Source organism: Myotis daubentonii, chromosome 2 (assembly GCF_963259705.1).
Source record: "Myotis daubentonii chromosome 2, mMyoDau2.1, whole genome shotgun sequence".
NCBI lineage: Eukaryota > Metazoa > Chordata > Mammalia > Chiroptera > Vespertilionidae > Myotis > Myotis daubentonii.
Genome location: NC_081841.1, coordinates 61,992,722 through 62,015,779, shown reverse-complemented (window position 1 = coordinate 62,015,779; position 23,058 = coordinate 61,992,722). Strand labels below are relative to the sequence as shown.

The 23,058-nt window shown below is 43.7% G+C and overlaps 1 protein-coding gene across 2 annotated transcripts in view; it reads left to right on the top strand.

The window, feature by feature from the left end:
- The first annotated feature begins 575 nt into the window (after positions 1 to 575).
- Positions 576 to 23,058, top strand: part of PPM1H (protein phosphatase, Mg2+/Mn2+ dependent 1H) — a 235,934-nt gene continuing 213,451 nt past the window's right edge. The window contains exon 1 of one of the 2 annotated variants that reach the window (XM_059683481.1): positions 576 to 1,327. In XM_059683481.1, the coding sequence (XP_059539464.1) occupies positions 1,083 to 1,327 (245 nt within the window). In that variant the 5' untranslated portion in view covers positions 576 to 1,082. The remainder of the gene's footprint in view (positions 1,328 to 23,058) is intronic. The other variant, XM_059683480.1, reaches the window with a different exon arrangement.

The following is a 23,058-nucleotide window of genomic DNA, read 5'->3' as shown; positions in this document are numbered from 1 at the left end:
AAAAAAAAAAAAAGGCTGCACTAAGTTTCTCGGTAGTAAAGAGGGTCAGCTTTGAAAAGATACTGTTGTTGCTATGTTGGAAGAAAACGCTTGTATGCGTTTATAAAGCACTGAAGTACTCGGTAAAATAGAGCTTCTGATTTCTTTTGTTTTCTTCGCCATTAAGCTTACTCTGGGTTTGAAACAGGGTTTGCTCTGCAGGTCATGACGCGTGCGGTGATAATGAACAACTAAAGTGATTCTAGAAATGCCTAGGGAAAAAGTCTAATGATGCTTGTGCATCTATTTAGGTTGTTGCTTTTTAAAGCTCCGAAAAGTCTGTCGCACCAGGTGTTCCTCATTTCTACTGGAGGACTTGGAGCGTCCCACCAGGTTTCCACCTGTCTCCGTTCCCCCTCCGGCTCTCAAGTTTCCTTTCTCAGAGGTGTAGGCAGCATTCCTCTGAGAGCGGATTCCTCAACTGGCTTTTCCAGGCTGCCTGGCCCCACGTGACGCCCCCTAACACCTGTACCAGCTCAGCTCACAGCGCCCCCATCCCCACCGCCAGGTACAGACCCTGCCTGGCTCCCCGGCTCCCCCTTCCCTAGGAGGTCTCGATCTTAGTGCGAGCCTCGCTCGGGCCGGCAGGGGAGGGGCTGAGTTTCGGCCAAAGCAGCAGCTAGAGCCCTAGCAGCCTGATTATCACATGACTCGACGGCGGCGGTAGCCGTGGCAGCAGCGGCGCCGGCTCCGCGGGCTCGCCTGGTGGGCTCAGTTCCGCTCACGCAGGAGTGGAGCGCAGCGGGTCGGGGAGGGACCAGCAGAAGCTGCGGCCGCCCCGCCGCTCCCGGAGCGCGCGGCGTCTCTCCCAGCCCGGCCCGCCCGCTCCATGCCTCTCCGTTGCGGAAGTGTAGCGGGGGTAGGCGGCGGCACGGAGCGCGGGAGGCCCGGGCTCGGCCCCCTGCAGCACTAGGCTCCGGGAGCCTCGCGGCGCGTCCCAGCGGTCCCGCTGCCCGTGCGCCCGGCGCCCGCCGCAGCCTGCATGCTCCGCGCCCCCGCCGCCGCCCCCTGCTCGCACCGCTGCTGCCGGGCGCCGGAGTAATATGCTCACTCGAGTGAAATCTGCTGTGGCCAATTTCATGGGCGGCATCATGGCTGGCAGCTCAGGCTCCGAGCACAGCGGCGGAGGCTGCGGAGGCTCGGACCTGCCCCTGCGCTTCCCGTACGGGCGGCCGGAGTTCCTGGGGCTGTCTCAGGACGAGGTGGAGTGCAGCGCCGACCACATCGCCCGCCCCATCCTCATCCTCAAGGAGACCCGGCGGCTGCCCTGGGCTACTGGATACGCAGAGTGAGTGCCGCGACACCGGCGGCTCCCCCGCTCTCCTCACGGCCCTTCCCCGCACGGTTCCGAACCTCCTCTCTTCTTGTTCCTCAGCCCCCAGGGTGCTCCGGCTGCCGGCGTCAGGCCTCGCCGGGTACCTAGGCGGGTACTTGACCCTTCCTGTCTTCTCCACGCCCCCTTCCCCCATCCCCAAGGACGCGGCGTCTCCAGCCCGGGTATGGGTGGTAGATGGGTAGGTGAAGCGCTGGACCGTGGGAAAGCGAAGGTTGGGCGGATCTGTGATTTCGGGGGCTGTGGCACTTGGGAATGCGTAGAACACTTCTGCTGAAGTTTGAAACACAGCAGGGAAATGAGGTATCTGTATTCTCCACCCCAGATCTTTGTGCCTCCAGGTGAAGTGTGTGGGGTAGAGCCTGGAGGAGCGGCCCCTGCGCCAGGGGTGGGGGTTGGGGTGGGGGTGGTGTCCGAGCCCTGGAGGCGGCCGCGTTTGCTTCCGAGGTTGCACGTTTCGGAAGGTCTCGTTTCCTGACTTCAGCCTCATAGCTTATTCGCTTCTCGGTGGTTAGCAGGTAGTAAGACCCTGCGCGTTCGTTAAATGCCAGTACAATTTCCTCCAGCCCTTCGGGAGGGGAAAACTTATTCCAGCTGTTTAATGACAGCATTTTGGGCATCAGCTTTGGCGATTAAACGAGCGTTTGCGTGATTTGCTATTTCAAGAACCGGTTGAGTTTTGTTGACTCCCTGGAGTGGAAGAGGGCTAGGAGGGCGGGAGGGTTTTAATGGCCTCTGCCCCCGTCTTCGGCTGCTCCCTCGTTGACTGTATTAATGACCATTTTATGAATGGTGGGAGAAGTACTGTTTCTCCCCCTGTTTAGCGTTATGGAACCGCGAAGCTCCGGGGGTGGAATTTAAGAGCACTGAGTCGTGGGGTTAATGGTGACCTGGTGGTTGCAGAAATTGCACGTGAAATCCTGGCGCTTTGGCACACCTGCCCCTTCAGCTTTAACCGGGTCCGCTCTGTAATCTGGGCCCTCCCTCGCCCATGCACAGCCTCGCCCGCTGATTGGTTCCCGGTGAGCCAATCAGCTCTCCCGACGCCTGAGCGCTCTGATGCTGACCCTGTTCTGGTGGGGCGGGCTGGGTTCCCGGCACTCCGGTTCCGGTGCGAGAGGTGGCCTGGAAGATGCTCCGCTTAGAATCTGGACTCTCCCCGCCACCCCCTCCCACCACCCACTTTCCACGTATACCCGTTTCTCCATGGGCTGAAATAGAAAATGGTTTTAAATGGGGATAGACGGTTACGGTGTGAGAGTGAGGAATCCGAAGTGAAACTGATGGGTACTAAAACAAAAAATTAACACATTACAGCGGTTCTCAACCTGTGGGTCGCGACCCCTTTGAGGGTCCAACGACCCTTTCACAGAGGTCGCCTAAGACCATCGGAAAACACATGTATAATTACATATTGTTTTTGTGATTAATCACTATGCTTTAGTTATGTTCAATTTGTAACAATGAAAACACATCCTGCATATCAGATATTTATTTACATTACGATTCATAACAGTAGCAACATTACAGTTATGAAGTAGCAACGAAAATAATTTTATGGTTGGGGGTCACCACCACATGAGGAACTGTATTAAAGAGTCGTGGCATTAGGAAGGTTGAGAACCACTGCAGGGTCAGCATGGAAGAGAACGTTGTGGGTGGGGACGCACAAAATAGCTCTGTAACTTCCAGGAGAAAGCCAAAGCAAAAATAAACACCTATGTAAGGAAAGACCTAGAGGAGGGAAAAGTGCCTGCCAAAACATACCACTGTTTCTTGGCTGCAATGAGAAAGCATTGTTTAAAAGCTCATTTGGGCCCTTTGCAAGACAAAAAGCAGCTTGAAGGCATACTCCTCCCTGCAATTGTGTAGGTTGGCCCTTGTGCCTGCCTCAAACCGGAGAGTGTGGGGCTGGGATGGCACTCCAGTGGGCTTTCCAGGGCAAGGGCACCTGTGGGGTGGGAGTGGGGGTGGAGAAAGGCAAGCAGGCAAATGGTGAGAAAGTTAGGAGAGGTGGGAAGGAAGCTGCTAAAACACGAAATGTGGAAGCCGCTTGGGCACAAGAAAAGGAGTACCCCAGAGAAGCAGGACAGAACGGAAAGCGGGGGAGCCCCACCAGTTTCAGAAGGTTTGGATCCTGTGGCCGCACACGATGTGCCTAGGGCTGTAAAGAGGATAAGGGAATCTGAGATGAGACATGTAGGAGAGATTGTACTTCAAGGCTCTGCCTCTTCCTAGCTGGGCTTCCGTTTCCTTATTTCTAAGACGGGGCATGAGAGAGGTTCAATTTGAAGGTTAAGAAAGGCCATTGTAAAATGCTTCGTTTTAACAATAGTACATGTTAATTCAAGCAAAGACCTGTATGTAAATGTAAGTCCTTCCTCAACCCCCAGGGGCAATGGTGATTCAGCATTTTGTGTGTGTGCCTTTTAAGCTTCTTTGGATGCACCTGTAAATATGTATCATGCATTTCTTCTTTTTCCCCCAAACTACCCATACTACGCATGGTATTCAGCAGCATTTTCTTAAAACACAGTGTCATTGATTTCATTCCAAGTCAGTGCATATAGAAGTTCCTCATTCTTTTAAAATGTATACATAGTACTAATAACAGCTAACAGTACTTGCTGTTTAGGGCTTGCATTCTTTCCAAGTTTGTGTCATATCATTTGATTCTCACAACAACCCTCTAAGGCAGCTATTTTCAACCTTTTTCATCTCATGGCTCACATGAACTAATTATTAAAATTCTGCAGCACAACAGATATATATTTTTTGCTAATCTGGCAAAGAAAATAGATATAATTTTGATTCATTCACACTGGATGGCTGTTGTGTTGGCTAGTGTCATTTAAATTTGACAATCTAGCCCTAACCGGTTTGGCTCAGTGGATAGAGCGTCAGCCTGCGAACTGAGGGGTCCCAGATTCGATCCCAGTCAGAGGCATGTACCTTGGTTGCAGGCACATTCCCAGTTGGGGGTGTGCAGGAGGCAGCTGATCAATGTTTCTCTCTCATCGATGTTTCTAACTCTCTATCCCTTTCCCTTCCTCTCTGTGAAAAAAAAAAAATCAATAAAATGTATAAAAAAATAAAATAAATTTGACAATCTAAGGGAAAAAAAGGTCAGTGTCTCTGACTAAATAGTCAACTATTGCATGTTTTAAAAAATCTTGCGGCATACTAGTTGAAAATCTCTCTAAGGTGAGCACTAACAATTCCATTTTATAGATGAGGACACAGGGGCATGGAATGGTTAAGTAACTTGCCCAGAGTCATGCCACCTTAGCAGAACCTGTATTTGAACCCAAGCAACCTGACTCTGTAGCCCACAACAACAAACTATCTCCTTACAATGTATGAGATTGTGGTACATCCATCTGTACCCACGGTTAACCATTAACATTGTCTTGCCATCTCCCTCTGTCAGATGTTGTACTATACCACTTCCTCAAACCTTGAATTGTAGTTGATCTTCCTGCAAAATATATCTCGAATGACCAAAAATGGCTGAAGTAGGGAAGGGGAGAAAGACAAAGACAAGTAGAAACTGGGGCTATGATTAAAGGCTGCTACCATTAAAATTGCCCCTTGCTACAGGATGTACTGGGAGGAGGAATTATCTTCTCTCTGTTCTAGAACAGTGGTTGGCAAACTGCGGCTCTTTGGCGCCTTGAGTGTGGCTCTTCCACAAAATGCCGACTTCTGCGCATGGGCCACAAAGTTTCTATCGCACTGTACTTGCGCGCCCACACGTGGTATTTTGTGGAAGAGCCACACTCAAGGGGCCAAAGAGCCGCATGTGGCTCGCAAGCCGCAGTTTGCCAACCACTGTTCTAGAAGGTACTTGAGAAAGGATAGCATTGGTAGGAAGATTGCTCAGGGATAAGAGAGATGGCACTGAGTCAGGGCCTGAGTCAGAAGTGTTTTGCTTATCTTTCTAGAGCAGTGGTTCTCAACCATGGCTGCACATGAGAATCACCTGGGAATCTTTTTAAAATTCTGATTTCTGGGCCTCATCCTCTGGAAATTCTGTTTCTTTGTTACTAATGATGAGGCCCAGAAATCAGGATTTTAAAAAGATTCCCAGGTGATTCTAATGTGCAGCCAAGGCTGAGAACCACTGTTCTAAAAGCTTCCAATTATGGCTGAAAAGTTAGCTGCTTGATTAAGGGCTACATGCTAGGTTTACAAGCACTGCAGTTACAGGCAACATCCATACAGCTAAAATCATTCCCCAAACTTGCATTCTAGTTTGGCTTTGAAATTCCTGACTGAGCCCGTTAGATCTGCGCAGGGTGAGCCCATTCGAAGGATCAGTGTGACCCAGAGACCCTTCCCAGCAGCTACTTCCTTTCTCTCTCCACAAGTTTAAATGCCATCCGGTGGCCCCTGTGCTTCAGGGACCTAGAAGTCAGTTCAATTTCTAGTTGGCTAGGAGCCCATTTTGACTTTTCTTCTTCTTGACCTGTTTGTCTTCTCCTATTGATGGTCATTTGGACATAGATACACAAGTGGATACCTGAAACTTACAGCAGAAGAGAATGCCAGAGAATGTGCAGTTCCCTGTATATGAAAGCAGCATATTCAGATTTTTATCTGTGATAAATTTATTTGTACAGAAAGAATAATAATTATAGAATAATTTTACTTAGGTTATAGCTATAATTCTGCAAAGTTTTTTAGTACCCTTCTCATAAAAGTACCCTGTACATAGGTACAAAAAAGAAAAAGCTTAAGAGTTTCTATTAAATGTACATTACATAAGTTATTTGTGTGTCATTGACTTCAAAATTGTGAAATTTTGCCTGGCTGGTGTGGCTCAGCAGTTGAGCATCGACCCAGGAACCAAGAGGTTGCCAGTTCCATTCTCTAGTCATTGACACTAAATAGCAATTACCAATAAATCGCATTACTTGCCTGTGCAGTGGAGATGACAGAGAAACCACTATTTCTCTCTTGCTCCAAAGCTCATAAATCTCCTGGTATTTCTTTTTCCCTTCTTACCTCCTCTAACACACCCACTCCTCCTACACCTCTTAGCAGAGCTCCTTTCTGAGAACTTCCTGTTTGACTTTTGCAACTGAAGAGCCTCCAAGTTCTCCACTTCTTGTTGTGTAAGGATACAAACAAAATGGGGGGTAGGGTGTCTCATTTAACAGAGCTCTCGACAGCACCTAAGTCTAAAGTTGTAGAACATATTTCTCTACCCTCTCTGGTAACCTGCAGAAATTACTGATTTTCCTGTTTTCAAGTAGGTGGCTAAGCTCTCCTCCATTTTTCAGATTTACCGGTATAATGACGTCATCCCCTCTACAGTGTATCTCCTGGGCTATCCTTTTTCATAGGAAAATGCACCAGCTTCCTTCCACGACTACTGATGCTTCAGGCAGAGGATTTAACCAGTCTGAGGGGTTGTGTTTATTCTGTGTTTCTTCCCCAGCTACATAGTTCTATGAAGACATCCTTTCTGAGATTGCCTTACCACAAAGTGTTAGCTCATTATCATTACAACAATACCAATTAGTAATTTAAAACTGATACTAGAATTGTTTTATAAAAATACATTATTGAAGGTAATTTTTTATTGAAATATAATTGATATATAACAGTTTCAGGTGTACAACGTAATGATTCAATATATGCATATATTGTGAAATAATCACCACAGTAAATCTAGTTAACACTGAACATCCATAACATACAGAGTTACAAAGTATTTTTTCTTGTGATGAGTTTTTTTAAAAATCATATCTGAGCATTTATTCCAATACTGCTGGCAGAATGGGAGAGCAGCAAGCCATCCACAAAAATCTGCTCTCCAGTCCCCCATAAGCCAGCTGTTTTCAGAGTAAGACAAAGATTACATTGGGGAAGTAGGGATTACAAGTTATGATGATTAACTCTTTTAAGATATACTCTTAGCATTGTTCAACTATGAAATACAGGGTTATTAACTATAGTCATCATGCTATATAATATATCCCCAGATTTAGTGATTTTATAACTGGAAATTGATACCTTTGACTACCTTCACCCATTTCCCCCTGTCCCCAGACCCCTCTCTTTCCCCTCAGCCACCAGTCTGTTTTTTGTATGAGTTCTATTTTTTGTTTGTTTTGTTTTTTTCGATTTTAGTTCCATAAATGAAATGATACACATTTGTCTTTCTCTGTCTGACTTATTTCACTTAACATAATGCATTCAAGGCCTATCCATGTTGTTGCAAGTGGCAGGATTTCCTTATTTTTTATGGCTGAATAACATTCCATTTTATATAGATATATATATATATACATATGTATGTATAGTAGGTCCTCGGGTTACCTCAGAGATCAGTTCCTACGGCGACATAACGCGATTTTCGCCGTAAATCGGAACCCACCTACATAAAGCACCTACGTCACTCACATAGAGCACATACACAGCAGTAATGAAGTGAAACAGTAAAAAAATTGAAAAGAAAGACAATTCCTGACCTTTACTTGTGGTAAATAAATAATAAAAAACATAAAGCACATAGATGCTACGTCTAAATGACAGAACTTTTTTTTTTATAAATAAATGGGAGATGGCAACATAACCACGAAACGATGTACGTCGAGTCCGACATAACCCGAGGACTGCCTGTATGTATGTATTATGTATGTGTGTATGTATGTATATGTAGATATTTATCCATTGATGACATGGCTATTGTAAATAATGCTGCAGTGAACATGGGAATGCAGATATCTTTTTGAGTGAATGTTTGCCTTTCCTTTGGCTAAATACTTAGAAGTGGAATTGCTGGGTCATATGATAGTTCTATTTTTATTTTTTGAGGAATCTCCATACTGTTTTTCAAAGTGGGCTTGCATCAATTTACATCCCACCAACAGTACACAAAGGTTCCCTTTTTCCACATCCTCATCCACACTCGTTATCTATTGTCTTTTTGGTAATAGCTATTCTAACAGGTGTGAGATCATATCTCATTGTGGTTTTGATTTGCATTTTCCTGATGATTAGTGAGGTTGAGCATCTTTCCAAATACCTGTTGGCCGTCATTATGTCATCTTTGGAGAAAATGTCTAGATCCTCTGCTCACTTTAAAAATCAGATTGCCTTTTTCCTGTTGAATTATGTGTCCTTTTATATTTTGGATATTAACCACTTATGAAATATATGATTTGCAAATATTTTCTTCCATTTGGCAGATTGCATTTTCTGTTTTTGATTGTTTCTTTTTTTTTTTTTTTTGCAGAAGCTTTTTCGTTTGATGTAGTCCCACTTGTTTGTTTTTGCTGTTGTTGCCTTTCCTTTGGTGTCAAATCCAAAAAAACTCATCTTCAAGACTGATGTCAAGGAGCTTACCTCTTACCGCCTGTATTTTCTTCTAGGAATTGTATGGTTTTGGGTCTTATGGTGAAGTATTTGACCTATTTTGAGTTAATCTTTGTATATGGTGTAAGATAGTGGTCCAGTTTCATTCTTTTGCATGTGGCTGTTAAGTTTTCCCAACACCACTTATTGAAGAGACTGATTTTCCCCATAACATATTCTTGGCTTCTTTGTTGTAAATTAATAAACCCCATATGTGTGGGTTTATTTCTGGGCTCTCTATTCTGTTACATTGATCTATGTGCCTGTCTTTCTGCCAGTACAGTACTGTTTTGATTACTATAGTTTTGTAATATAATGGGAAATCAAGAAGCATGATGCCTCCAGCTTTGTTCTTCTTCCTTAAGATTGCTTTGGCTATTTGGAGTCTTTAGTGTTTCTATATAAATTTTTGGATTGTTCATTTTATTTCTGAGAAAAATGTTATTGGAATTTTGATTGGAATGGCATGAAATCTATACAGGGTGGGTAAAAGTTGATATACAGTTGTTCGTATGGAAAATAATACAATAATTAATAAATAATAATACAGGAATTAAATTATGTGTTTTGTGTACTGACAACTGTGAATATACTTTCGCTTCACTCCTATAAATCATTTTGGGTTTTACGAACATTTTAATATTATTTCAGTATATGAGCATGGACTATCTACCCATTTACTTGTGTCTTACAGTTTTCATGTACTGATCTTTCCTCCTTGGTTAAATTTATTCATCGATATTATTCTTTTTGATGTAATTGTAAATAGGATTCTTTTTCTTAATTTCTCTTTCTGGTAGTTCATTATTAGTGTATAGAAACACAATTGACTTTTGTATATTGATTTTTTGCCCTGCAACTTTACTGAATTTTTTATTGCTAACAGTTTAGGGTTATGATATATGATATCATTTACTCTGCAAGTAATAACAGTTTTTACATCTGCATATCTGTGGGATGCTTTTCATTTCTTTCTCTTGCCTGATTGCTCTGACTAGGACTTCCAGAATTATGCTGAATAACAGGTAGAGTTGGGCATCCTGTCTTGTTCCTGATCCTAGAGGAAAAGCTTTCATCTTTTCACCACTGAGTATGATGTTAGCTGTGGGCTTGTCATATGTGGCCTTTATCATATTGAGTAAATTCGCTCTATACCTACTTTATTAGCATTTTTATCATTAATGGGTGTTGAATTCTGTCAAATGCTTTTTCTGCATCTATCAAGATGATTATATGATTTTTATCCTTCATTACTGTGGTATGTCACACTGATTGGATTGAACCATCCTTGAATCCTTGGGATAAATTCCACTTAATAATGGTGTATGATCCTTGTAATATATTGCTGAATTTGGTTAGCTAGTGTTTTGTTGAGTTTTGAATCTCTGTGAATCAGAAATGTTGGCCTGTAATTTTCTTTTCTTGAGCTGTCCTTGTATGGGTAAGGCTGGCTTCCTAAAATGAGTTTGGAAGTGTTTCCTTCTCGATTTGATGGAAGACTTTGAGAAGATAGGACAAATTATTTTTAAAGGGAGATATCTTTGATTCTTGATGTTTGGTAGAAATTAAAAATCAAGTGCCTTTATAGTTTTCTCTGATATGTCTACTTTGAACAGAAGATTGATATTTTCCCCATTGATTTATGCTGTTTTCTGTCTGGTAATAAGCATCAATCATCTGATTTTAGTTCTCTCACTCAGCTAGTGAAATCATTGCATTCCTACCATGTGTCAGGCATTGGTCCCAGGCTGGGTCCATAATATGGCATAGTCATCATCCTCAAGAAAATTTAGTGGCATAGTCTTTCTCCCTGTGGTGTCATTTTAAAATTAAATTGAAATGAAATCATGGACTATTGAGGTTAAATGAGACCAGCACTGATCAGGGGCAGGTGAGTGTGTGTGTGTATGTGTGTGTGTGTTTTGTTTCCAATGTCTTAATGCTTATGCGCAATTACAAATCTCAGTACTTGGAGCCTCCTTTAATCCACACTAGGGGAGCAAGCTGTTCTTTTCAGCAAGTATTGTGATTAGCTGCCAAGTGCTCTGTACCTATATAAGGGTATGAGTAAAGAAAAAATTATTCTGACACTTGTTAAAATAGTAAGGAAGACTTTTGAGTACTATTGCAGTAGGGGAGAGAGATCAGACTCAACTCCAAACCCAGCAAAGACAGATGGGAATTTATTGCCAATGAGTAGATTGAGGTCAGTAGATGGAAAATTACTAAGAGGAGACATCACAGGTAGGGGGATTCTTACTGACAGCGATTAAGAACTTATATATCAAAGGTAGAAGATGAGGCAATTGATTAGATATCAAGGATGATTAAATTTGACTGCTACTAGTAAGTCCTGACATAGCAAAACAAATCTATTATCTACCATCACCAATAGTAAAACCAAAAGTGTAGAGGCAAGAATGAGCATTTTGTGTTTTGAAAATGCTATGATATTGCTCCTATTTTCTAGTTTTTCACAAAGCCATAAAACCACGTATTTATCCGCCCCAGAGGATTCCCAAGGCCCTTTCCAGTTTTAAACTCTGTGAGTTCCTGAGTTAAGGCTAAGGACCTGTTTCTTTCCAGGCTGAGTTTTTTCCCAGTAGAGCCTGCTGTCTCTTTTTTTGTGATTACAATTTTGCATTATTTCCCCTAGCACTTAACTATGAAAATTTTCCAACATGCAGAAAAGTTGAAACCATTCTGTACTCAGCACCTATTTGTCCATCATTTAAACTGTGCAATGCACATTTTGCTGTATTCGCTGTATTGATGTCCAGCTATCAATACAGTTTTGTTATTTTTAAGTATATGTTTCTTTTAGTTCCATGGCTTTGATTTATTGTGTTGTTTTCACAGTAAATTAAAAATTGGGTTTGAGTAGCTTTGACATTCTCAGTTGAGAAAAGCACCAAACAGTTGAGTCCTCACCCCAGATTTAACTTTTACAACATTGACACCTTGCAAATGCTCACTCAGTCCGTGCACCTTTCATCACTCAGCATTCACATCACTGAGAGCTTTACATGGGGTCAAATAGGAGAGTAGAAATGGATGACACATCTCTTTGCTATGCTCCTGTTTAATTAAGTCAGTAGGAAATTTGTTTAAAGCTTGAGTTACTCCTCTTTTCATCTGGTAGCCAGTCAGTTGAATACCACCCGAGGAGTCCTGGGTTTACTGGAGACTTCAGAATGTGTTGCCTGGAAAGTGCTTATGATGAACGAAGATGCCATTGTGCTGTGTTTTCCTTACTTCTAAGTGGACATTGTCCACTAGGAGCTTTAGGGAGATCAAAATACCTGCTTAATTGCTTTTTTTCTGGTGTGATCAGATCAGATGGGTCTTCTGGAATGTGAATCCATAGTGTTTTCTTTGTTTCACTATTTCTGACTTAGTTTTCTCTAAATGGCTGTAAAATTTAAGTGCTTACATGTGTTTTCTCTCCTTGTGGACTTTATGCTCTCTCATTTAATAAGAAAACTAGAGGTCTAGTGCACAGATTTGTGCACCAGTTGGGGTCCCTCAGCCTGGACTGTGCCCTCTTGCAATCTGGGACCCCTAGGGGGATGTAGCAGTGCTGGAAGCCGCAGGCAGCCGGGAAGGAGCCTGAGCTGGGCTTGGTGCTTGGCACTCAGTGCTCCTAACCCCTCGCTGCTCCCTCCTAACCACTTGCTGCTCGCTCCTTAGTGCTGTGGCAGAGGTGAGAAAGGCTTCCACCACTGTTGCTAGGCTCGCCAGCTCTGAGCCCTGCTTCTGGCTGAACAGCCCTCCCACTGTGGAAGCACACTGACGACCAGGGGGCAGCTCCTGCGTTGAGTGTCTGCCCCCTGCTGTTCAGTGTGTGTCATAGCGACTGGTCATTTCATTGTAATGGTCGCTTAGGCTTTTATATATATAGATAGAGAATAATACCAACAGTTTACATCTGTATGACTCCGGATGAGTGTTAAAGCCCTGCCATGTACACTTAGATATAAGGATGTTTTATTCATATTTAATTAAAGAGGAAAATAAGGTCCAGAAAGAACCTAAGTTACTTTAGAATCTCATGCAGTCCCATGATCCTGGTGGTCATGACAGGCATTGAGCCTGACCATTCATGGTGTGAATTTATTCATTAATTAAAGCACATCATATCCCTATCAACAAAATGTCACAGAGAGAGTGTAATTTTGTTACTTAAAGGAAACTAATCAGGCCTAATCTCCAGGTGGCTTTAAATTGGATAAGGGCATGTTAGCACACCAAGTTTTGTATAATAGGATTCTTTTCAAAGCTTTTAAAAATATAATTGACCCTTGAACAACTTGGGTTTGAACTGTGCAGGTCCGCTTCTATGCAGACATTTTCCCACCCAGTGAATGCCTGTGCTGTTTTTGATCTGTGATTGGGAGTCTGAGAATGCAGAGGGCTGACTGTATGCATTGATCTGTACCTTTGTACATAGGTACTTGAACATCCATGGATTTTAGTATCCATAGGCGACAAGGGTATCCTGGAACCAATCCCCCACAAATACTAAGGGACAACTGGTAGAGTCAAATATTATGTGTGGTTTTCCAATCATACGGGGGTTGGTTCCCCAACCCCCACATTGTTCAAGGGTCAGTTGTAGTTCTATTGAGTATAACAGATTTTGATAATTATGCTTAATTTTCTTAGTATATGTGCATTTCCTAAACATAACCGTCCAAATCTTGTTAAAATTACCATCTTTTCCCAACTTCAAAGTGCTTTTTTTCATATTTTAATGTTTTGGAACCCTGTAAGTGTCCGTACCAGTCTATATTTTGTAGTGTTTTCCTAAAGTTAATAAATAGATCATGTGTTTTACTAAATAGCTACTTAGAAGTGAGGAAATATGCTTAGGAATTTCAATAATGGGGCTCAAATTAAAAGACAGGTTTTATGAGAGAACCCCTTTTGGGAGTCCTGTTACCTAAGTTCTTACTTTACTTTTAAGCATAATCGTTTTACAAGTTTTAAGGGAATTAAGTTAGTGATCTTTGGAGGCCAGTGAGGCTGGCAGGACCAGCGTGGCGTTCGTTTGCTGCTCTTCAGCACGCTGGGCTCTTGCAGAGCTTGCGTCATGGAGTGAGTGCATCAGTGACTTGCATAAGGCTGGCCTCGTGGAGTCTGGCCGGATTGGCGGTGTAATCAGTCAGCACAGGGCTATGGGGCGCAGAGAGCATCCATTTGCCAAGCGGAGAGGACCAAAGGGGTTCGTGTACTCTGCCGCCTTTTCAGGGAGTTCACAAGTAGACATTGAAGCTATTAAAAAAATCGTGCCTCTTTACCATGTCACCCTTTTTCATGTAATTACGGGGGGGGGGGGGGCGGGGAAACAAGGGATAAATAGATTTTTTAAAAATAAAGATGCTGTGGATTACTGAGTCACTGTATTTAGGTAGTCCACTATGGTGTACTAATAGTTATTCTATGCCTTTTTGAAAAGGTGAACATTGACAGATTATATTTAGAACACACAGCTGGCAAAAATGAAAGACAGAAAATAAATGTTTAGTAGGAAGCAAATGTTAAGTTACAGGGACTATGAATAGCCCGTAAGAGAATGTGAGGGGAGTGAGCGAACCAAGCTGGTGTTATTACAGAAAGAACTGGTTAGAGGGTTATTTTCTTAAGATAAAAGGGAAAGGCTACAATATTTTGTCACAAATGAATAGCCTATAAGATTGAGCTCTAAAATATATGTTTGGGAAAAACGAGCAATTTGGCCAGCCGGGGAGGACAGCATTTGCTGAGAAGTGGGATGAGAGAGCCAGATTAGAAGGCCCCCTGGCACCTTTCCCTGTGTTTATTCATAACAGGGCCAGGCTGCCCTGTTGTTACAACCAGGTGTCCAAGCTGGGCTGGTGACTCAGGGCAGCAGCAAATGGGAGGAAAAGAAGAATTGGCAACTCAGACTATAGCAGCTGGTGTTTATTTTTTAAAATATCTAGGTGCTCAGATGGGAGTCGCATGGGCCCACAGTTGCAGCCCCGCCTCTCCCCCTCTCCCCGCGCCCCCAGGTCATCAGGTCAGTGCTGACAGAGGCCATCTGGCCTCACTGGCCCGTTCCCACCTCAAATACCACCTGAAGGCTTGCCTGCTGCCACGCCAGCCTCAGAGGCCCCATGGGTGCCGTTGGTCTCCAGTGGAGCTGGGGAGTCCCTCCAGGCCTTGCTCCCAACCATGGACCCTTTTCTTTGTAAATGTATTAATTTATTTAAAAACTAGGGGCCTGGCGTACTAAGATTCATGCACTGGGAGGTGTGGGGGTCCCTCAGCCCGACCTGCACCCTCTCCATCTGGGAGCCCTCAGGGGAGACCTCTCCAATCCAGGAGTTTCTGTCTGTCTTTGCAATCATATGAGTGAATTGTCTGAGACCCCAATCCAGTTTGGTTTGGTGCTCACAGAATAATAGAGGTCTTTTTTTTTTCTTTGCTCCATTGGTGGAGATTTCCTAGAAGTTGCAGGATATCTTCCTTTTAATTTTTCCTCAACACTCTAACTTTACTTACGTCTCTCACCTTTGTTTTCCCTCCACCCTCCACTGCAACAGTAACTTGCTCCAGGCTCACTTTGCTCTAGTGTCTAGGAGATCCCACAATGCATCTGCCACCAGCACTACGATTCCCAGAATTCCTGGTGCTCCCCGCGCTCTTGGTTTTCACTTCCGGTCCAGGGGTTGCAAAAACGAAAAGGACTGGGAACTTCAGCCTCCCACAGGCCGGGCTGACAGGACTGGACACTCCAGTGGCGTCCCCGGGACACAGGCCACTCGGCCCCTGCACGGGTAGGCCCTGAGCGGCCGGGGGGCGGGAACGCCCCACAGGCCTGCCATGGTGACGCGGAGTGTGTTCCTGCCCTGCCCCTGGCTGCTTGGTGCCATCTTTGTCGGGCTAATTTGCATACTCTTGATTGGCTGTGGCATTGCGATGGTATGGTCAATTTACATATTTGTCTATTATTAGTGTAGATGTGTTTTTATATTTTTTAGAGAGAGAGAGGGAGGGAGAGGGAGGAAGAGGGAGGGAGAGAGAAACATCAATTGGCTGCCTCCCATATTCACCCTGACCTGGGATTGAACCCAAAACCTGGGTATGTCCCCTGACTGGGAATTAAACCGGTGACCTTTCAGTGCACAGGATGTCGCTCGACCAACTGAGCTGTACCAGCCAGGGCACATTTATTTTTCTTGATTGGATCTCTTGTCAAAGATTATTAAGTTGCTTCCTTAAAAAAAAAAAAATTGAACCAAACACACATTATCTGCTAGTTAGCAGGAAGGGTGGGTGTGGCGATATAACTAATCTTTCCGCCAATATCAAAGGATTAACGTTTGTTTCAGTAAATGTGTGAGTCCTTGCTGTCCCCATCTATTTTCATTAGCTTTTTTCCCTTCAGTATTTAAAATAGCTCAAGTCTCCTATTGCTTACCTTCCCAGAGCCTGGACCACAAGTTGAACCTCTGCCAATAGGCTTGGCTTTAGCACCCCCCCTGGGTTTTCAGCCAGGTGTGCTCAGACTCCTGTCAGAATCATTTTGTTTGGGATTCAGATGTGTAACGCTTTCGTTGAGTGCATTATTTCAGGGTCCCCAGTGTCCTTTTCCTGTTGAAAAGCTCTGTTTTAATGGTTTTACTTTCTTGGCTCCCAAAGTGCCGATAGTTGCCTGAGAGACCTGATGCTTGTCAGCTGCAAGTTTAATTAAACTCGTGCTGAGAATATTCTTTTTCTAGCCGAGTTTTGGCTGTTGGGCAAAAGTTTATCTTTATATCAATCACTGAAAAGAACTTTAATACATTTGTATGTGTATACAAATTTATCAAGGTGGAGGAAGGCATTGATTAGTCAGGAACGTAGAATTATTATTACTTTTTTGTTAGTCCTCACCCATACTAGAAATTAAAACTGGACATATAAAAAAAATGTTTATAAATTCGTTTAAAAAGAAATATGTGGGCATTTTTAATGAAAAATAACCATATTGTCCAAAACAAAACCAATTTAGTGAGAAGAGTGGCATCATTGTACACTTACAGATCTCTTCAGCGCCTAGTTAGTGGAAGACAGCTAGATTCTTCCCTGCTTCTGTATTTACTCTGTGTCTCATCACACTCATGTCTAAAGTCCACTGCTTGGACCCTTTGTGTCCCTTGAAGGGGTTTTGGAGACCTCCAGGGGTCTGAAAACTGCTGGTGCTGAGGATAAAGAGTTATTTAGCATCGTTTTTTATGTGTGTGTTTTTTGAACTGTATTCTACAGATAGAAAAACTTAGACTACTTTGCAAAACATGGTGGAATGTAGTGCTTTCACTTCTGAAGAATGTTTGCTGGTTCCGGTGGACACTTTCCCACGCTCCCTGTGGTCTTTCTTCACATGTAGCGTACTGTGTCTTCTCCAAAGTTTGGGCCGTTTAAGACTGTTTGACAATTGAGGGGGGTTAGTACTTTCCATCTTTAACAGATAATAATTTAAAAAATAGGTGTCAGAATTTGCTAGGGTCCAGGCTAAAGAACCAGTCTTTGAGCACTTGAGGGTTATAGCAACTCTTGAATTATTATTAGTGCTACTGCACCGCTTTTCTTTGTACCATCACGCACTTACTGTATACTTCACATGGGCTGAGGGGTGACAGATACAGAGGTTACAACCTCAAGAGGCATAGACTCTTGTTGGGAAGATAAATTCATGAAAAGAATTTATCATGAACAAAGTGAGGCAGAGGAAAAGCATGGTGCTGGGAGACCAGTGCTTCAGAGAGGCATCCCGGCGTGTTCTTGCTCGTCTAACCAGCTTGTGGCTTCAGCAGCCTGGTTCACTTGTTTAGTCCTCAGTTGGCTTATTTATAAAGTGAGGTCATTGACTGGGTCCTTTCTGGCTGTGAGGTGCTGAGGGAGTAAGCGGCATACCAGGAGCTATGCACTGGTTAGTTAACATCTGCTGACATCAAAGTAGGATACTTGTATACAGTCCGTAAAAATGAATGCCTTTCCATTTGCATCATCTTAAAAGTCTCTGAAGGATCTGTAATAAAAGGTGGAAGTGAATTGAAAATCTAATTACATTTTATTTAATCTTGCAAATTTATAAATCCAACAGTATGGTCAGCCAAGATTGGAGAATTTGCTCACTAAGCCTCTTGCCTGGAGGGTAGCCTCCCCTCCCCGTCCCCAGTCAGCACTGTGGGACTGAGCACCAAGTGCTGTTGGTACAGTTTCCAGAACAAGCAAAATGAAAACAGACTTTTAACTAAACAGCCTATCCTGGATTAAAAGGGACTAAAATGTTAGGCGTTTTTTAATTCTTTTAGAGTAATGATAGTTACTATATTGTCCAGAAAACTTATGACCGGAACTATTTGTCTAGAACAATGGTTCTCAACCGTCTGGCCCTTTAAAAACAGTTCCTCATGTTGTGACCCAACCATAAAATTATTTTCGTCGCTACTTCATCACTGTAATGTTGCTACTGTTATGAATCCTAATGTAAATATCTGATATGCAGGATGGTCTTAGGCGACCCCCGTGAAAGGGTCGTTCGACCGCCAAAGGGGTTGCGACCCACAGATTGAGAACCGCTGATCTAGAAGGTGAAATGCTTCAAGTTTATCAGTGAAGCAGTAAAGTTAGCATGCTGATGAGTCCACCCCAGTGGGTTCCTGTTGGGTCTACTTCAGGATGTCCTTTTTGAGGCATGATTCAGTTATAGTCAGATTATAATATGTAAAGTGATGTAGATGTCTGACTCACTCTCTAAAAAGTTTGGGGGAAAAAAAATTGCTTGAAACCTCCTACAGATCCTTTCCAGAAAAAAAAATCACAACCAGTTTTCAATTTATTTCCTCCTGGTGCCTGACAGTGGGTGACCTGCGGACATTCCCGATGTTCTCTGAATTGTGCTGTCAGGAGGTGCAGCGCTAATGTCCTCCGCCGTGGCAGTTAAATTGCTGTGGAAGCAGCTGTATTTGATGTAATTTTGGTCAATACCTTGTACTTATAGGTGGCCCTGTAGCTACTGAATCACTCTGCTCAGCTTCTCTGACCTCATAGCGAAGGACACCGCAGGCCTGCGATTTGGTTTTGAAAATTCATGCAAGTTAAATTATATTTTAAAAGCAGAAGGAAGCTGAAAATATGCAGGACCTGTTTTCACAATGTTGAGGACAGTTCTCTTCATCAGCATCGGTTCTTTGTGAGTTGAGCTTGACGAGGCTAAGTGTCAGTAAAGGAGAGGATAACTAGTGGTGTGCTCATTTCAAATGTCGGTGACCAGCAGCTAGAGAGCAGCAGCAATTCCCTGGAGGTCATCAGGGGTAAGTGGCTAAGGATGAGTGGTTGGGATTCTGCCCACCTCAGCCTCTTCCCTAATGTGCTTTTTGATGCATCACCTCATAGAATTGATTGATTTTATTTTTCAGTATCTTTGTGCATAACAGAACTGCTCGAGCTTCCATTTCTATGTAGGGTTATTCTGATTTAAACAGAAACCCATTAAAAAAACAGTGTGCTAATTTTTCTCTACACAAAATAAGTGTGCTCTTCGTGTTTAAACTTAAGTTACATATCCTTTCCTGAGATATTTATTTTTACCATGTCTTAAAAAGCAGTGTAATGCCACCCACACAAACACACATCCCCCGATCTGTAAAACTAACTTTGAGGCCTTATAAGAAGCTAAGTCCTAATTTTATTCCACAAATATAATTGGTTAGGTACTTATAAAGTGAAGAAGGGTGAGCCATCTCCATTTCAATCCATATGGCATTCAAGTTTTTTGGACGGAGTATGTTGTAGGACAGACCCCAAAACCCAAACAGAAGGTGTTTAGATTGTGTTATGTTCAGAGATTTAGCCATTTGATTGTTAAAGTCTTGCTTATTAAAGACAATAATATATGATCAACAATGTCCATTTTAATAAGCCACCGTGAGTGCAAGTAAAATTTAGACTATTTCAGTTAGGTGGGCAGAAAACATTAAAATAATTCACTCTTCAGTCACTTAATATTTATTAAATCCCCTGTGAGTTTAAGGCTGTGGTTGCTAAAAAATGCATATACTATCTTCAAGAAGTTCACACATTAACAGCGGAGATTCTGTGTGTATAACTATAATACAGTGAGCCACGGCGATAATGGAATTGATCACACACACACATTTGTGCCCTGTCTTCCATTTCCTCTATTTCTTATCCCAGCATCTTGAGTCTTTTCCTCTCCATTGCTTTCCTTTTTGCCTATAGATGTGCTGCTGAGTCATTGTTATGGGCTTATCACAACAGATCTCCTCTTCTCGGCCAGCCGCATCACCCCTTCAAGTTACTGTTGCTCTGCTTTTGTAACCCCTTTATTTCCTTCCTTACAGAAACCTTGGAATGCCTACTCTCTGGGTGCCAGGGACACACAGACAGCTAAGATACGCCTCTTCCGGCAGGGAGACCCCACTGAGCAGGCCCTGCAGTGGGTGCGGTGGGCGTTGTCTTGGAGGAGCAGCACAGGCATCCTGGGTGGCCAGCCGTCGGCCGCGCTGGGCGCGGGCACCAGAGAAGGCTTCCCAGCAGGAGATGCGGGGCTGGGAGAGCAGGTGGGGTGCGCAGAAGGGAAAGCAGGATGGACTTCAGAAGCACTGTTGCTGCTTCAGTGCTACTTAGGAAGAGGCTCACTGGAGGTCACTGGAGACTTTTTAGGTCAGTGGTCGGCAAACCGCGGCGGGAGAGCCACATGCAGCTCTTTGGCCCCTTGAGTGTGGCTCTTCCACAAAATACCACGTGCGGGCGTGGGCGCACACGTACAGTGCGATTGAAACTTCGTGGCCCATGCGCAGAAGTCGGTTTTTGGCCTGGGCGAGTCTAGTTTGAAGAAGTGGCGTTAGACAAAGTGGGGGGTGTCTGTCGGTGGGGCGCAGGCGGGCCTCGGGATACACAGCGTGGGGGAGGCGCCAAATATCAACAGTACTTAAACTATATAGGTAGGTTACTAACAATGTACCTACCTATGTAGTTTAAGTTTAAAAAATTTGGCTCTCAAAAGAAATTTCAATCGTTGTACTGTGGATATTTGGCTCTGTTGACTAATGAGTTTGCCGGCCACTGTCTTAGGTTCAAACTTCTTCCCTGGAGCGGGAACTGGGGCTGCTCATTCTTTAGTCCATGGGTTCTTTCATCTCTTAACTTCTCAAGCCTCTTTCCTTCTGGCCCTTTTTAAAAATGTCTAACCAGGCTTCCTTTTCTCAGAAACCTCTCTCAAATACTGGTGTTCCCAAGCTCTCCAGACCTCTCCCCCATCTCTTCACCCTCTCCATTAGAGGTTATTTTTAAAAAATCTCTACAACTTTCTTTGGGATTTGAATTTACCTTCAGCCTTGGTTCTCTTTGCTTGGTCCCCTCTGCTGTGATCACCTCTTCGCTGTGCCTTCCTGTATGATTTGCCGTGAGTCTGAATAGATACTTGAGATGAGAGTGTAAATTACAGGAGTTGTAAAGAGCATGGTAGGTACTCCATGCCCGTGTGCCATGCATGAGCTAATGGTTTTGACAGCGCCAGGTGGAAGCAGTGGGGTAATGCTGAGACCTCCTTGTGCCAATACCCGTTAACAGCTGGGAACAGATCTGCTTTTAGCTTCTAGAGCCGTGTTGGGCTGCTAATAAAATTCTATTATGTGTGTGTTCTGGGAACGTGTTTGCTTCTTTTTCAATTACATTATGGCAGGTTCTTTCCTTGGTGAGCGGCCATATAATGAGGAATAACCTGCATTTGTCTTGTTCGCTTTGTTAGAGCAAAAAAATTAATTGAGTCCGTAAATTAATTCAGAGTTACCTTTTGGGATGCCATAGGGAGAAAGCTAATGGCTCTTGTAGAAAGTTTACATTTCTGCCAAACCTGTGGTGTGGCCACTAATCCGGTCACCGATTATTCCTCGTTCTCCTCCTCCAGGACGCAGGCTCTTCACCCCGCCCCCTTCCCCACCGCCTGGTGGCCTTCTAGATTGCGGAGGCTCCGTCCTCCCTGTTGAGACGGTACCCAACCTGAGATGGACATGCGGAGTGTGTGAGAAATGAAACGAAGTTCCCGCAGCATTGCATAGCCTATCCTTACGGATGCACTTTTGCAAATTTGGTCAATATTTAGAAGATTACAGCTAATGGTTGCCTGGGGTGTAAGAGTGGTTGGTTCTAGACACTCTTAGTATCCCAGGCAGTATGTTGGAACTGTGAGGAGATAATTCTCTGGTGGGTGAATGAGTGTTCTGACTTAAGTGGGTTTCACTCTGTTATCTGAATTGCTAATTAGAGTCCTTTAATGTGATCATCATTTTGTGGCATCACAGGCTCTCAAGAGTATTACAAAATGTCATCTTTTCCTTTTTGATTGAAAAAGGGAGACAGGTTAGTTATGGAAAGATGTAATAAGGATAGTCAACAAATATTGCCAGGTGCTGTGGAAGTCTTTGTGATTTCACGTTAACTAAGATAAAACTTGGGCTTTCAAGAATTTATTCTAGCAGAGGAAATAAGCCACAATTAAAGTGTCAGGTGATGACTGCTAGGACGGGGGAAGCTTAGGATGTTAAGGATAGGAAGGGAGGCCTCTCTGACCCCGAGTTGTGGCCTTGGGAGGTTTTCCTGGGGAGGTGACATTTGTTCAGCTGAGATTTGTTATAACCTGCTCTGAGCCAAGTACTGTGACGTGTTGGGGATACAGCAGAGAAGAAAAACGTGGTCCCTGCCCTTTCAAAGCTTATGGGACAACGCTGAGACTGAAGGATGGGCGGTGACTAGCGGGAGTTAGCCAGCACCTTCCCTGAAGGTGGATGCCTATGTGCAAAGGCTGGGGTTGGAAGATGAAGAGGAGCCAGGGACCAGAGGATGAATGGCCTCGCATACAGTAGGGACTCTAGACATGCCTGTTAAGTAATGGTCAGTAAATGAATTGTACAAGATAACAAACACATTTCCCGGAAACATAATATCTTATGCCCGCCCCCCCAACACACACACACACACACACACAAAGATTCTGAATGCTACATTTGATTAAGAAACTTGTTAAATTAAAAGTTGCCTTTTGGAAAATCTTACCTTCTGTTACAACATGAATGGACCTGGAGAGCATTATGCTAAGTCAAGTTAGAGAAAGACAAGTACCATATGATTTCACAAAACAAACTAACAAACAAAATAGAAAAAGACTCATAGAGAACAGACTGACAGCTGTTAGAGGGGAGGGGCATTGTGGGGCTGGGCGGAAAAGGTTAAAGGATTAAGGAAAAAAACCAATTTACAGAGACAGACAACAATCTGGTGATTCCCAGAAA